The sequence below is a fragment of the Anarhichas minor genome, unplaced genomic scaffold, assembly GCF_050575085.1.
Source record: "Anarhichas minor isolate MPS153535 unplaced genomic scaffold, ASM5057508v1 ptg000100l, whole genome shotgun sequence".
NCBI classification, from domain to species: domain Eukaryota; kingdom Metazoa; phylum Chordata; class Actinopteri; order Perciformes; family Anarhichadidae; genus Anarhichas; species Anarhichas minor.
The window spans coordinates 159,886-175,069 of record NW_027466546.1 but is presented as its reverse complement, the minus strand read 5'-3'; the positions used below and the strand labels follow the sequence as shown (position 1 = coordinate 175,069).

Below are 15,184 nucleotides of genomic sequence, written 5' to 3'. Positions count from 1 at the left end.
GAGGATATTAGTTAGATTAGCGTTTTATAGGGACAGAGTTCTTCCACATCGCCAAGATCCGTTATCACATCACGATGACTTCCTCTACGAGCGCTATCCATTCTGCCGACAAGGAATCATTTATTTACAGACCTTCTGGAGCATACATTGAACACCACACGCTGCAGCCGAGCATTGATGTCTCACACACTGGATGCAGCCTTGCGCTTTTTTGCGAGTGGTACATTTTTGTACAGTGTCGGCTATGCGGAGAACATCGGGAAAGCCGCTGCATGCCGTGCTGTTCATAAAGTTTATTTGGCGCTTAATAAACTTATGGATGTGTTCAATACATTACCATGGCACATATTGACTCACCATTCTGAGTAATGTGTGTGTGCTTAGTGTTTACTTGCTCCCATGTCCTCTTGATGGCTGCGTTGCATACATGAGGGTTAAAGCACTCATAATTATATGACAGTGTTATTAGTACACCAGCATATCATTATTGTAGAACATGATTAAGGTGGAGTCATGATAAGAATAGAGAGAATCACACACTATTTATTTTCACTGCTTCAATTGATTGAATTTCTGATTATGAATAATACACACACACTGATCCGCCCATACACAGATTCACACACACAGATTCAAACTCCTAGTTCTATATGGTAATCTACACAGACATGTATATACACATATATAGTAGGCTACATGATACATACGCGCATACAGTACATATATCCTCATATTAATGAGTATCAATTAGATACTCTTTGGGCTTGTTTTATCTACTTATTCTTAAAGAGTTGAGATAATTATTTTCGCTATATCTCATTGGATGATAAGAATCATCCAATGAGCCATGAAGCCTACTGCCAGCAGGCACATTTAAAGACATATAATCTGATTGATTGGGGTGATGAGGCATTAAAATTAGCCGATACATTTAAACACTTACGCATTTAACTTGTCTGTGATATTTTGCGTGCTTCTTGTCTAGCCCTCGCAGCGGTGGAGGTGTTAGATTTAGCCGTGATTATGGTCTTGAATTCCTCATATGCGTTCATGATCATCTCCTGCTCGTCAGCGCAGTAAAAAGAGGCTCTTTCTTTGACTTTATTTAACATTGTACTGTTAGAAAATCATGGTTTCAGTGATCGACGCTTCCCCCTTTTGAAGTAGGACGGGCACGCGCAATTATCCTGATCCTGATCGTCTGGTTCCAATTAACGAGACTGTTTGAGAGGATCAGCCTTGGAGAAACCGACATAGCCTGATGTCAATCATCTCGTTAATTTAGGCTGCTAATAGGACATTTGATCGACTTTGCTGAACCACGTACGAGGAATGGGGCCCAGGTCTCTAAATGGCACACAACATGGGTCTAAATAGAACACAACATGGCTCTAGAAGGAACACAACAGGGCTCTGGATGGAACACAACAGGGTTCTAGATGGAACACAACATGGGTCTAAATGGAACACAACAGGCCTCTAGATGGAACACAACATGGGTCTAAATAGAACACAACAGGGTTGTAGATAGAACACAACAGGGTTCTAGATGGAACACAACATGGTTCTAGATGGAATACAACATGGTTCTAAATGGAACACAACATGGTTCTAGCTGGAACACAATATGGTTCTAGATGGAACACAACAGAGTTCTAGATGGAACAGACCAGGGTTCTAGATGGAACAGAACAGGGCTATATTATGTTATGTTAATGGTTATGTTGCAGTTAGTTTCTAGGATGAGAATAATGTCACTGTAATGTCTCTAAAGTGACTGAAACACATGTGTGTGTATATGTGTGTGTGTATGTTGGCTTGTCGCTGCCACACGCTGACTCCATGAACACACTATCAGAAACCCCGGTAATGTACGTCAGAACCTGCCCACTGCGCATGCCCAGTCATGCTCAACAGTCTCCAGCACCATACACACCGGAGTCACAACAACCGTTCACCGTGACCGGCCGCAACACACACCGAGACTCACCTGGACCTGCAGCGGCTCACCTGTCGGCTCACTGAACCCGCTGCTGATGGATCAATCCGCGCGCCTGATAACCGCTGCTAACGTTAGCACACTCATTAGCTACATGCTAACAGGCTAATGCATCCAGCAACTAGCCCAGCTTCACCCTCCCTCCTACCGGACTCGGGCTCAGCCGGTCAGCGTGCATGTAAACCGGTGAACCGTGCGTGTCGGTCCCGCTGCAGCAGACATGCAGGCGGGCCAGCTGCAGTACGACTTCTTTAACGAGGAGAACGGACCGAAGTGGAGAGGCCTGCTGGTGTCCTCACTGGAGAAGGTACACTCTCGCGCACTCTCTCTCTCGCTCACACACACACTGAGACATATACACACTCACACACACACACACACACACACACACTGAGACATATACACACTCTCTCACACACACACACGCACACACACACACACTGAGACATATACACACACACACTGACACAAACACACACACACTGAGACATATACACACTCTCTCACACACACCCACACACACACTGAGACATATACACACTCACACATATATATATATATATATATACACACACACACTCTCATATATACACACACACACAGACATATACACACTCTCTCACACACACACACTGAGACATGTACACACACACTCTCATATACACACACACACAGACATACACACACTCTCATATACACACACACACACTGAGACATATACACACTCTCTCACACACACACACACACACACTGAGACATGTACACACACACACTCGTATACACACACACACAGACGTATACACACACACTCTCATATACACTCACACACACACAGACATATACACTCACACACACACAGACATATACACTGACACAAACACACACACACTCTCATACACACACACACTGAGACATATACACACTCACACACACACATACACACACTCTCATAGACATATACACACACTCTCATACACACACACACACACTCATACTCACTCCTCCGTATGATGGAGATGAGAAATGTCCTTCTTGGACCTTTACTGGGACGTCATGTTGGACGAGTTCTTAATCTGGCTGCGAGTCTCCCCCATTTGGGGGCACTCTGGCTCAGCACCCCTGGAAATATTGTTCGGAAAATAGCCTTATTGTTCGCCAGTATTGTGGATCTGTCCAGTTTTTTTTCCGGATTAAACAGCAACGTATGGGCAACACTATCATATAAGTCACTTTTTACACACTCCAAACACAACTATAGATTATTAGTATAAGCATCTATAAAACGTGGCATAAAATCATGAAATCCTGCGCAGAAATCGGCGTTATGTCTGCCTCAAATCAATATTTTCACCACGAAGCTAGCAGCTAGCCGGCTAATCCGGACATCGTTTAGCATTAGCATCACGCAGAGAAAGCGTACATACCGTCGGCTCTTCTCTCCGTGGACGCACCGCAACGCTGTGACCGTACAACGGTCCAATGCCACTGGTCTTCACCGGAAGAAATCCATGGTTTTTGGTCAGGTTTTATGAAATATTAGTACAAAAACATCGAAAATAATCTGTTTTCGAGCGACCGTCATGGCCGCCAAGTGCATCCTGTTTACAGCCGAGCTGTTTCCTGTGGAAGGGGGGTCAACCCACCTCGGGCCAGCGGTCAGACTTTTGGCCAATGGAATTTTATGCTCGGGGAGGCGGCACTTTTTGCAACTTTAGTGGCTGAAACTTAAGTCAATCAACACCAAATTCGACACCCGCCTTCCTGAGACTCTGACGCGTCGAAGGAGGGCTTATTGACTGAAATCGACCGATGATAGGCTGAGATACAGCGCCATACACACACAGGGACTGAGAAAATCCTATGGCTGAGAGCCAGAGACAGGCTCTGATGATGTCAGGAATCTCAAAATGATTCCTAACATCTGTATTTGGATGTATTGAATAATATGAGTGATAAAAAAAGTGAAATATATAGTTATATAGTATATAAAATTAGAATAGAGCATGAGAGAGAAATGAGCATTCGGCTTGAAATTCTGTACTCAGACCTCCTATTATGCTGTCTTGCTTCACTCAATCTAAGTAAAATGAGCTTAGAGAGACCACAACCCTGTTTGCTATGACACAGGAGTATTTGTAGGCTTCACTCTGCAATAATTCCAAAAAAATGTTCAATGAAAGTGCTTTTTTTTCAGGTGAACCTGGAACTTTTTCAACTTGAGCTGTGCCATAAGTGTATCAGTTATTAACCAGTAACATATACACAATATTTACACAATTGAACACATCTCACAAGTGTTACCTGTATAGACCATCAAAATTATTAAAATAGACCTTGTAGTTAGAGCTGGAGACTCTCTTGAGTATGGGTATGCAATTTTCGAGCAGAGGGCTAAAAATAGGGCTAGTAGTTAAAAGGTTTAATTAACTGTAACTGTAGTTACACCTGGTTGAAGTCAGTTTGTTGTTGGTCAATAGAAACATGCAGGTTGGTGTGTTCAAACAAAACTCACCTGCATACACACACACACACAGGTAGGAGTGTGTGTTGTGTGGTAAACAGTTCATAGAACCATCTACGTCATGTGATCTTCTCTGTCACTGTTGTAAGTCCATAAGTCAGCATTAGATGCTGACTTTGCCCAAGGGAATTACCCACAATTCAATGCAAAGTGACGTTAAATACGAGGTAACCAGTGGACGCATGGAGACGTAAAAAAAGGTAAACAAAGAGGACGGCTCAGTGTGTTCAGCCTGGAGTATTACATCTACTCAGAAACATGAAGGGTTAAAGATGGAACATTAAAACATGACATTTATTTATTTATTCATCAAATAGATTATCTGAAGCTACCGCTCATCTTGTGAGGAAAGAGTCTGGAAGACGTTCAAATCATGTCCTCTGTGTCTCTACCTGTCCACTGTGTCTCTACCTGTCCTCTGTGTCTCTACCTGTCCTCTGTGTCTGTACCTGTCCTCTGTCTCTCTACCTGTCCTCTGTCTCTCTACCTGTCCTCTGTGTCTCTCCCTGTCCTCTGTCTCTCTACCTGTCCTCTGTCTCTCTACCTGTCCTCTGTGTCTCTCCCTGTCCTCTGTGTCTCTCCCTGTCTGTCTGAGCACTGAACACACCTCGACAGGTGGGTGTGTAACACCTGCTGTTCTCCACCTGGTGGCAGCACAGTGCTGTCAGACTGAGAGCGTCTTTCTCACTTCACCATTTTGTGCTAATTGTTGAAACAAAATGAAGGTTTTTATTAGACTGTTGATAGGAAGGGAAGGGTTAACATACTTAAGGTCCCATGGTGGTCCATCTCTCTATTGCCTGTCTCACCTGTTTGGCCAACACTCCGTGTGTGTGTGTGTGTGTGTGTGTGTGTGTGTGTGTGTGTGTGTGTGTGTGTGTGTGTGTGTGTGTGTGTGTGTGTGTGTGTGTGTGTGTGTGTTGCAGGTACTGAACCAGGTGCATCCTAACCTGGTGTCCCAGCAGGAGGCGCTGCAATACATTGAGGAGCTGATCCTGCTCCTGCTCAGCATGCTGTGTCAGGCTCAACCAAGAACTGTCCAGGATGTAGAGGTAACACCTACACACCAGAGTCCAGATGTTAACACCAGGTCAGTCCAGATGTGTAGACCAGAGTCCAGATGTTAACAGCAGGTCAGTCCAGATGTGTAGACCAGGTCAGTCCAGATGTTAACACCAGGTCAGTCCAGATGTTAACAGCAGGTCAGTCCAGATGTTAACAGCAGGTCAGTCCAGATGTGTAGACCAGGTCAGTCCAGATGTTAACACCAGGTCAGTCCAGATGTTAACAGCAGGTCAGTCCAGATGTTTCGACCAGGTCAGTCCAGATGTTTCGACCAGGTCAGTCCAGATGTTTCGACCAGGTCAGTCCAGATGTTAACAGCAGGTCAGTCCAGATGTTAACAGCAGGTCAGTCCAGATGTTTAGACCAGAGTCTAGATGTTAACCCCCCCCCCCCCCCCCCATCCCACCAGGAGCGGGTCCAGAAGAGCTTCCCTCATCCCATAGATAAGTGGGCGATAGCTGATGCTCAGGCTGCCATCGAGAAGAGGAAGAGGAGGAATCCTCTCGCTCTGCCTGTGGACAAGATCCACCCACTGCTGAAGGTACTAGTGTCTCCACCTTCATCACCACCTTCATCATCATCATCACGTTTCCCATGATGCCTTGTGTTGTCAGGAGGTGCTGGGGTACAAGATAGACCACCAGGTGTCAGTCTACATGGTGGCGGTTTTGGAGTACATCTCTGCTGACATCCTGAAGCTGGCAGGAAACTACGTGAGGAACATCAGACACTATGAGATCTCTCAGCAGGACATCACTGTGGCCATGTGTGCTGACAAGGTACACACACACACCTCTTCACTGAGCTCCTCTTTAATCCAGGACATTGTCTCCATTGTCTCCATGGTGACGAGGTATTATGGTCTGTAATAGACAAAGCCTCCACAGGGGGGCGCTGGAGATCTGAAGGAGGACAGACAGGAGCTGATCACAGATCAGTCTGTGATGTTTACCATGTTGTCGTCTGTCTGTCTGTCTGCCTCTTACCTGTCTCTCTCCCTCACCCGTCTTCCTGTCTGTCTCTCAGGTGCTGATGGACATGTTCCACCAGGACGAGGAGGACATCAGCGGCTTCCCTCTGATGGACGAGGAGCCGTCGGCCAATGAGGAGCAGAGTTACTACGAGCTGGTGAGGAGCTTCATGTCTGACGGACGACAGTTCCTGAGGACGCTCAACCTGCTGATCAAGGTGTTCAGAGAGCCCTTCACCTCCAGCCCCATGCTCTTCTCTCAGCACGTACGTACTCCACCTGGACCTCCAGGCTGTCCTCCAGGTTGTCCTCCATGTTGTCCTCCATGTTGTCCACCTTGTTGTCCACCTGAACGTCCATGTTGTCCTCCATGTTGTCCACCTTGTTGTCCTCCATGTTGTCCACCTGAACGTCCATGTTGTCCTCCATGTTGTCCACCTGACTGTCCTCCATGTTGACCACCTGAATGTCCATGTTGTCCTCCATGTTGTCCACCTTGTTGTCCTCCATGTTTTCCTCCGTGTTGTCCTCCACGTTGTCCTCTATGTTGTCCTCCATGTTGTCCACCTGAACGTCCATGTTGTCCTCTATGTTGTCCACCTGAACGTCCATGTTTTCCACCATGTTGTCCTCCATGTTGTCCACCATATTGTCCACCTTGTTGTCCTCCATGTTGTCCACCATATTGTCCACCTTGTTGTCCTCAGTGTTGTCCTCCATGTTGTCCTCAGTGTTGTGTAGCGTGAGTGGCTCCTGCCCCGTTTCTAGGCGGGGAAGTCGTTCGCACCTAACACGGTGGTTACTCCGTCGGCTGTCCCACCTGCTGAGGATATGCGTTCCTCCTTGAGGTCTCAGAACAATACCTTCGGCCTTTTATCTCACCCCGTAGCTAAATAGTTAGGATTTCGGAATTAATTGTCTTCTTGAAAGTCTTTTACGGCTAATGCCCTAGGCGCTCTCAATGGGATGTAACCCTAACACCCTGTATGTAATAGTTATGTACATCGTCTGTACTTTACTATTGCCTGTTGTGAACATTCTCACCATTTATGACTAACACTGCCAAGTCTTCACCCAGAGAACTCACCTTAAGCTCCTCTGCATGTTTCAGTCGTCACATCTTATCGCACCATTAACGGACAGGGGAAGAGGGTTAAACTGTTCTAAAGGACCAGAACACTGTTTTGGTTTCAGTCACTTACTAAATGTAAGGCTGTGTTTTTATTTCTGGTTTACACACAAGATTCACATACAACAATTTAAATTCAATGAAACAGTCACAGTGGCTACAAGAACTAATTCTAGCATTCCTCTCTGTCAGCCTTCACTGATTTTGTAATGAGGTATTCTTCAGTCAGCTCTCTGACATTCCTACTTTTATGGGGGGTCTATCTTTCCTTTTGATGCTGTCCTCTGATAGCAAAAGGGTCTTCTGTCCTCCTACGTGGGTAAGACAGAAAAATGGGTCTTATTTTGGGTAACTAAAGGGTCTTCTTTTGGGTAACTAAAGGGTCTTATTTTGGCCATCTCTGAGGGGGTAAGAAGTCTATCCCATTCTCTAGTTGGGGGAGAAGCCCCAATCTCACTGTTTTTCTGCTGCTTCTTATGCTGCTCTAAGGCTGGCACCTCCTTCATTTCATGTGTCACTCACACATGAGTCCTCCTCTCTAGAGCTGACACAGAATGTAACTGGTGGTAACTGGTTTGATCCTGCTAGAACCAGAAGCACTGTAAGGCCCAAGTGACTATTTTAAACAAAGTGTCTAACTCTAAACAGTTTATATGTTAAATCACAGCTATCATAAAATAAAACAATTCACATTATGATGGTTATAAAAACTGTAAACATGTTATGTGTTGTGCTGGTTATACTTTGAAATCAAAAGGGTTACTGGTTACAATAGCTATACTTTATGCTTTCATACTTTTCTACGATCTTTCTACAGTTGTCCTCCGTGTTGTCCTCTATGTTGTCCACCTTGTTGTCCTCCGTGTTGTCCACCTGAACGTCCACCATGTTGTCCTCCATGTTGTCCTCTATGTTGTCCACCTTGTTGTCCTCCATGTTGTCCACCTGAACGTCCATGTTGTACACCTTGTTGTCCTCCATGTTGTCCTCTACGTTGTCCACCTTGTTGTCCTCCATGTTGTCCACCTGAACGTCCATGTTGTCCACCTTGTTGTCCACCTTGTTGTCCTCCATGTTGTCCACCATATTGTCCACCTTGTTGTCCACCATGTTGTCCTCCATGTTGTCCACCATATTGTCCACCTTGTTGTACTCCATATTGTCCTCCGTGTTGTCCTCCATGTTGTCCACCTTGTTGTCCTCCATGTTGTCCTCCGTGTTGTCCTCCATGTTGTCCACCTTGTTGTCCACCATGTTGTCACTTGTGTGATCTCCCGATCGGCCCTCATGTGATTGATCCGATGTGAATGATCTGGTGTGATTGATCCGGTGTGATTGATCCGGTGTGAATGATCCGGTGTGAATGATCCGGTGTGATTGATCCGGTGTGATTGATCTGATTGATCTGGTGTGATTGATCCGGTGTGATTGATCCGATGTGAATGATCCGGTGTGAATGATCCGGTGTGATTGATCCGGTGTGATTGATCTGATTGATCCGGTGTGATCTGGTGTGATTGATCCGGTGTGATCTGGTGTGATTGATCTGGTGTGATTGATCCGGTGTGAATGATCCGGTGTGATTGATCCGGTGTGATCTGGTGTGATTGATCTGGTGTGATTGATCTGGTGTGATTGATCCGGTGTGAATGATCCGGTGTGATTGATCTGATTGATCCAGTGTGATCTGGTGTGATTGATCCGGTGTGATTGATCTGGTGTGATTGATCCGGTGTGATCTGGTGTGATTGATCCGGTGTGAATGATCCGGTGTGATTGATCCGGTGTGATTGATGTGATTGATCTGGTGTGATTGATCCGATTGATCCGGTGTGATTGATCCAGTGTGATTGATCTGATCTGGTGTGTCTTCGTCAGGATGTGGACAGTATCTTCAGTCGGATCGTTGACATCCACGAGGTGACGGTGAAGCTGCTGGGTCTGATCGAGGACACGGTGGAGATGACCGATGAAGGCAGTCCTCATCCTCTGGTGGGGAGCTGCTTTGAAGACCTGGCTGAGGTCTGTAGCTCTGATTAATATATAAATATATATATATATATATATAAATATAAATAAATATATATATATATGTAAATAAATAAATATATATATATATATAAATAAATATATATATATATATATATATATATATATATATATTAGGGCTGGGCAAGTTAACGCGTTAATTAATTAACGCCGACAATTATTTTATCGCGCGTTAACGCATTTTTAAAATTTATTAAAATTATTATTATTTTTATTTTACATTTTTAATTGAAAGACAAGAGACAATACATAGACATAACAACAAGAGGATGACAAGAACAGTGGGATAAAAGGCAGCAAACATCCTATAGTCAGGTGTGTGTGTGTGTGTGTGTGTGTGTGTGTGTGTGTGTGTGTGTGTGTGTGTGTGTGTGTGTGTGTGTGTGTGTGTGTGTGTGTGTGTGTCTGTGTGTGTGTGTGTGTGTGTGTGTGTGTCCTTGAGCCTTTTTTAAGATGGGAAAAAAAAAATGATCTCCGTGGTCAACTCAGCAGACACTTGCATGTTAGTGCACCTATATGCTGACATTCACGGTAAACGCATTTAAACGGCACAGATCGGGAGCGAGCGAAGGACTTTGAAAGTTAGCGGAAAGATTAACGTGAGACAACATCCGGTTTCTTCAGACGAACATCCGGTTTTCAGAATAAGATGCCAACAAAGTATGAATTATATTCACATTAAGTATAAAACATGCCCTAATATATATATATATATATATATATATATATATTAGGGCTGGGCAAGTTAACGCGTTAATTAATTAACGCCGACAATTATTTTATCGATATTTTATCAAACGTTACAATATCAAAACACATATCGCTTAATCGCGATTAAAATTTGTAATCGTTGCCCAGCACTAAGTGATTAATCTCATTGTTATGTGCAAAGTTCAATAATGAATTCAAAAGTAGTGTATTGTGCACTTTTATTTTGAAAGTACTACTATATGAACAAAAGTGCAATAACATTTGGTTTAAACCAGGGGTCTCAAACTCATCTTCACTCTGGGCCACATCAGCATCACGGTCGCCCTCAAAGGGCCGGTTGTAAATGTAAGACGGTGTAACTGTAACTACTCCTAACATATTGGTAAATAACTGTCTCTGCATTTGATTTTTGTTTGTTCAAGTGTAAAAATATTGTACATGCAGTTATATAAATGTAAAAATATATTTAAGCACATTTCTGTTATTATAACTTAAATCCTTTTAATTTAGGGTTAATAAACCCACATTACTCTATCAAAGATCAAACTATTAAAGAAAATAGCAAAGACAAATATCAAACAAGTTATTACAATAACTTTGTTCAACGCTTAAAATCCTTTCAAGGGTGCGTTTGCACAATCCCACGTGAAGTATTTCATGTGTTTTAAAGCCAGTTTAAAGTATTCAATGTACTCACATACATTTACATCTCAAGTGTACAGTAACCAGCCAAAGAGCTGCTTCTGTGACTGTGTTTAAGTATCATCATTATGACTTTCTATCATAGTTATGACTTTCTATCTAATAACTTTGACTTTCTATCTGATAATTTCGACTATGGGGATATTTTTATTATCAAGTCTAACTTTAAATTTCTTTTTTCTTTTTTTTTTAATTCAAAAAAATATATATATATTTTTGCTGGCGGATTCGTGGGCCACATAAAATGACATGGCGGGCCTGATTCGGCCCGCGGGCCTCGAGTTTGAGACCCCTGGTTTAAACACTTTAAACAAATAAGGTTATTTTTAACAGCAGTATTCCCTTTACACCTATCTACGTCATGTTTTTATGTTTGTTAAATTCTCAGTAGCGATAACTAAATGATGCTTATTATACATATTACTAACAAAACACTTTAAAAACTCGACAATGTGTAGTTTAATATTGTCACTGTTGTAAATTGTTTGATTTAATTTTATTGTGAAGAGCATGAAAACAGAAGTGCTTTTACTTTGAGAGAGACAGGAAGTAGAATGGTACGTGTTCGCAAACAATGTTGATGAAACGTAGAAAACCACATGTGGGTGCAAGAGCACATTGTGTTCACTGTAACACTGTAATACTGCAGTTCAGACAGTAAAGTGTTCCGTTCAAACAACACGTGTCTTGTTCCTCACGAGAAGCTCCACTTCACAACAGTCACGTTTGATCTGTAACGAGACTGTGTGTGTGTGTGTGTGTGTGTGTGAGACAAGAGTGAAGGACGGTGACGGAGGGTAGGAGGGGTTCTGGACCCGGGGGGAAGAAGGAAGTGACGCCACACAAAAACAGCTGTTCACTGCTTGCTGCCTGGTTCGTGTGTTAAAAATGTCGCTTAATAATAAATAAATAAAAACTGCATTAATGCGCGATAATATAATTGTCGGCGTTAATTAATTAACGCGATAAAAATACGCGATAAAATATATATATATATATAATATAACCGTTACATCATTAGATCATTCAACGATGATCAGCTCTGATTCTGTCTGATTGATCGATAGGAGTTGGCTTTCGACCCCTATGAGACGTACGCTCAGGATACCCTGCGCTCTGGTTTCCATGAACACTTCCTGAGTCAAGTGTCCAAACCAGGAGCAGCCTTCCACCTCCAGGTAAACCCTGTCCCTGGTCTCTGACATAAGACATGTAGGCTCCTTCTCCAGGTAAACTCTGTCCCTGGTCTCTGACATAATACCTGTAGGCTCCTTCTCCAGGTAAACCCTGTCCCTGGTCTCTGACATAATACCTGTAGGCTCCTTCTCCAGGTAAACCCTGTCCCTGGTCTCTGACATAATACCTGTAGGCTCCTTCTCCAGGTAAACCCTGTCCCTGGTCTCTGACATAATACCTGTAGGCTCCTTCTCCAGGTAAACCCTGTCCCTGGTCTCTGACATAATACCTGTAGGCTCCTTCTCCAGGTAAACCCTGTCCCTGGTCTCTGACATAATACCTGTAGGCTTCTTCTCCAGGTAAACCCTGTCCCTGGTCTCTGACATAATACCTGTAGGCTCCTTCTCCAGGTAAACCCTGTCCCTGGTCTCTGACATAATACCTGTAGGCTCCTTCTCCAGGTAAACCCTGTCCCTGGTCTCTGACATAATACCTGTAGGCTCCTTCTCCAGGTAAACCCTGTCCCTGGTCTCTGACATAATACCTGTAGGCTCCTTCTCCAGGTAAACCCTGTCCCTGGTCTCTGACATAATACCTGTAGGCTCCTTCTCCAGGTAAACCCTGTCCCTGGTCTCTGACATAATACCTGTAGGCTCCTTCTCCAGGTAAACCCTGTCCCTGGTCTCTGACATAATACCTGTAGGCTTCTTCTCCAGGTAAACCCTGTCCCTGGTCTCTGACATAATACCTGTAGGCTCCTTCTCCAGGTAAACCCTGTCCCTGGTCTCTGACATAATACCTGTAGGCTCCTTCTCCAGGTAAACCCTGTCCCTGGTCTCTGACATAATACCTGTAGGCTTCTTCTCCAGGTAAACCCTGTCCCTGGTCTCTGACATAATACCTGTAGGCTCCTTCTCCAGGTAAACCCTGTCCCTGGTCTCTGACATAATACCTGTAGGCTCCTTCTCCAGGTAAACCCTGTCCCTGGTCTCTGACATAATACCTGTAGGCTCCTTCTCCAGGTAAATGATGATGATGATGATGCAGTAAAAGTGTTGTCTGTCTTCAGTCCATCTGTGAAGGTTTTAAAGAGGCTGTTCAGTACGTTCTGCCCAGACTGCTGCTCACTCCTGTTTACCACTGTCTGCACCTGTTTGAGATCCTCAAGGTAAGACTACTACACCTGAACTCCACTTGTACTACACCTGTACTCCACCTGTACTCCACCTGTACTACCCCTGTACTCCACCTGAACTCCACCTGTACTACCCCTGTACTCCACCTGAACTCCACCTGTACTCCACCTGTACTCCACCTGAACTCCACCTGAACTCCACCTGTACTCCACCTGTACTACCCCTGAACTACACCTGTACTCTACCTGTACTCCACCTGTACTACCCCTGAACTACACCTGTACCACACCTGAACTACACCTTATTTTCAGTGTTTTTTACTGACTTTCATCCTGCTAGCATAATGTGGGCTTCCTGCAAGCATAAAGCCGACATTATGCGTGCATAATGTCGGCTTCCTGCTAGCATAACATTGGCTTCCAGCTAGCATAATCTCGGCTTTATGCTAGCATGAAGTTGGAAGTTAGCAGATTTATTTATTTAGCTACAGCCAAGTTACCCTCTGGTTAAATTAAAGTATATAGATAAATGCATTTAATTATAAATACATTTGTGAATAAATGAATAAGTAAATAAACATATATATATTTATACACAATAAGGTTGCAATCATTTTGGATACAAAATGACGAGGGAGTCATGCCTCAGTTAATCATGGTGACTGTTACAACCCGGCTCCAAGGCTGCAACATAAGAGAGACAAGACGAGTGATGAAAGTAATAAGTAGATGTTTATTTAAAGAACACAAACTAAACTAACAACCAACCAACCCATCAAAACAAATAGGCAGCCGTGTCGGCCAAGGAAGAGGCAGCAGAGAAGAGGGCCGATCCTGGTTCAGATGTGGGTTCATGGAGCCATCAGGTCCTGGTTCAGCAGCAGGACACAGACCCCTCGTGGGAGGGAGGGGTCGTCACATGACAATAAAGCATTAAATGACATAATTATTTATTCTTGTAGTCTATTGAAGCGTTTAATTCAATATTTATATATTTAGTTTGGTCCTTAAAACCTTCCAACACATCTGAATATCTGTACCGAACACATTATTTATTAATGTTTGTTACAGACACAAAGAGCAGACTTAAAGCTTTTAAGCCAGTTTATGTAGACCAGTCTGCTTTAAGAATCCCCACCATGTGTCCCAGTATCACACTGATGTCAGCTGCAGGTTCCCAGTCACACCATATCCTGTAGATCCAGTCCTGGTCTGGGACTTTCAACTGTGCAACTGTAAGCTCCTTTGGCCCAGTTGAGGTTAAATCTCTGAAATACCTCCAGTCATGTTCTGCAGATTATTTCAGGGCTGAAGGGCGGTCAGAGGGGGGCAGGAGCTTTAATCCTGATCTGGTTCTGATCCTGGACCCTGAAGGAACAGGACAGATGAGCTCTGTTCACATGCTGCTGCTGGACCTGGACTGAGGTCTAGGTTGGGTCCTGGTTCTGGTCCTGTACCCTCTGTGGGCCTGAAATATCAGGCTTAGTCCTCCCTCTTCTTGCTTGGCCTGGAACTATCCAGGTTCTGGTCTAGTCTGGTTCTCACGTGGTTCTCTGTAGACAAACTCTGTTGTCCCGAGTCTTATTTTTCTCCAGCAGTTAAAAGGATCTGGTCCTGGTCCTTTATATCAGCTGATTTTATAGTACAGCTCTGCTCAGTCAGAATATTCCTGACATCAAGTCCTGGTCTACAGTGGGTCCTGAAACCGTTGCTGTGTAGTGTTTGAC

The 15,184-nt window shown here is 44.0% G+C and overlaps 1 protein-coding gene across 1 annotated transcript in view; it reads left to right on the top strand.

Annotated features, from left to right (window-relative positions):
• The first annotated feature begins 1,908 nt into the window (after positions 1-1,908).
• sos1 (son of sevenless homolog 1 (Drosophila)) overlaps positions 1,909-15,184 on the top strand; it is a 29,353-nt gene continuing 16,077 nt past the window's right edge. Inside the window, exons 1-8 of the mRNA XM_076082646.1 lie at positions 1,909-2,306; positions 5,447-5,572; positions 5,995-6,126; positions 6,200-6,364; positions 6,612-6,821; positions 9,563-9,706; positions 12,214-12,324; positions 13,392-13,490. Coding sequence (XP_075938761.1) covers positions 2,220-2,306; positions 5,447-5,572; positions 5,995-6,126; positions 6,200-6,364; positions 6,612-6,821; positions 9,563-9,706; positions 12,214-12,324; positions 13,392-13,490 — 1,074 coding nt within the window. The 5' untranslated portion in view covers positions 1,909-2,219. The remainder of the gene's footprint in view (positions 2,307-5,446; positions 5,573-5,994; positions 6,127-6,199; positions 6,365-6,611; positions 6,822-9,562; positions 9,707-12,213; positions 12,325-13,391; positions 13,491-15,184) is intronic.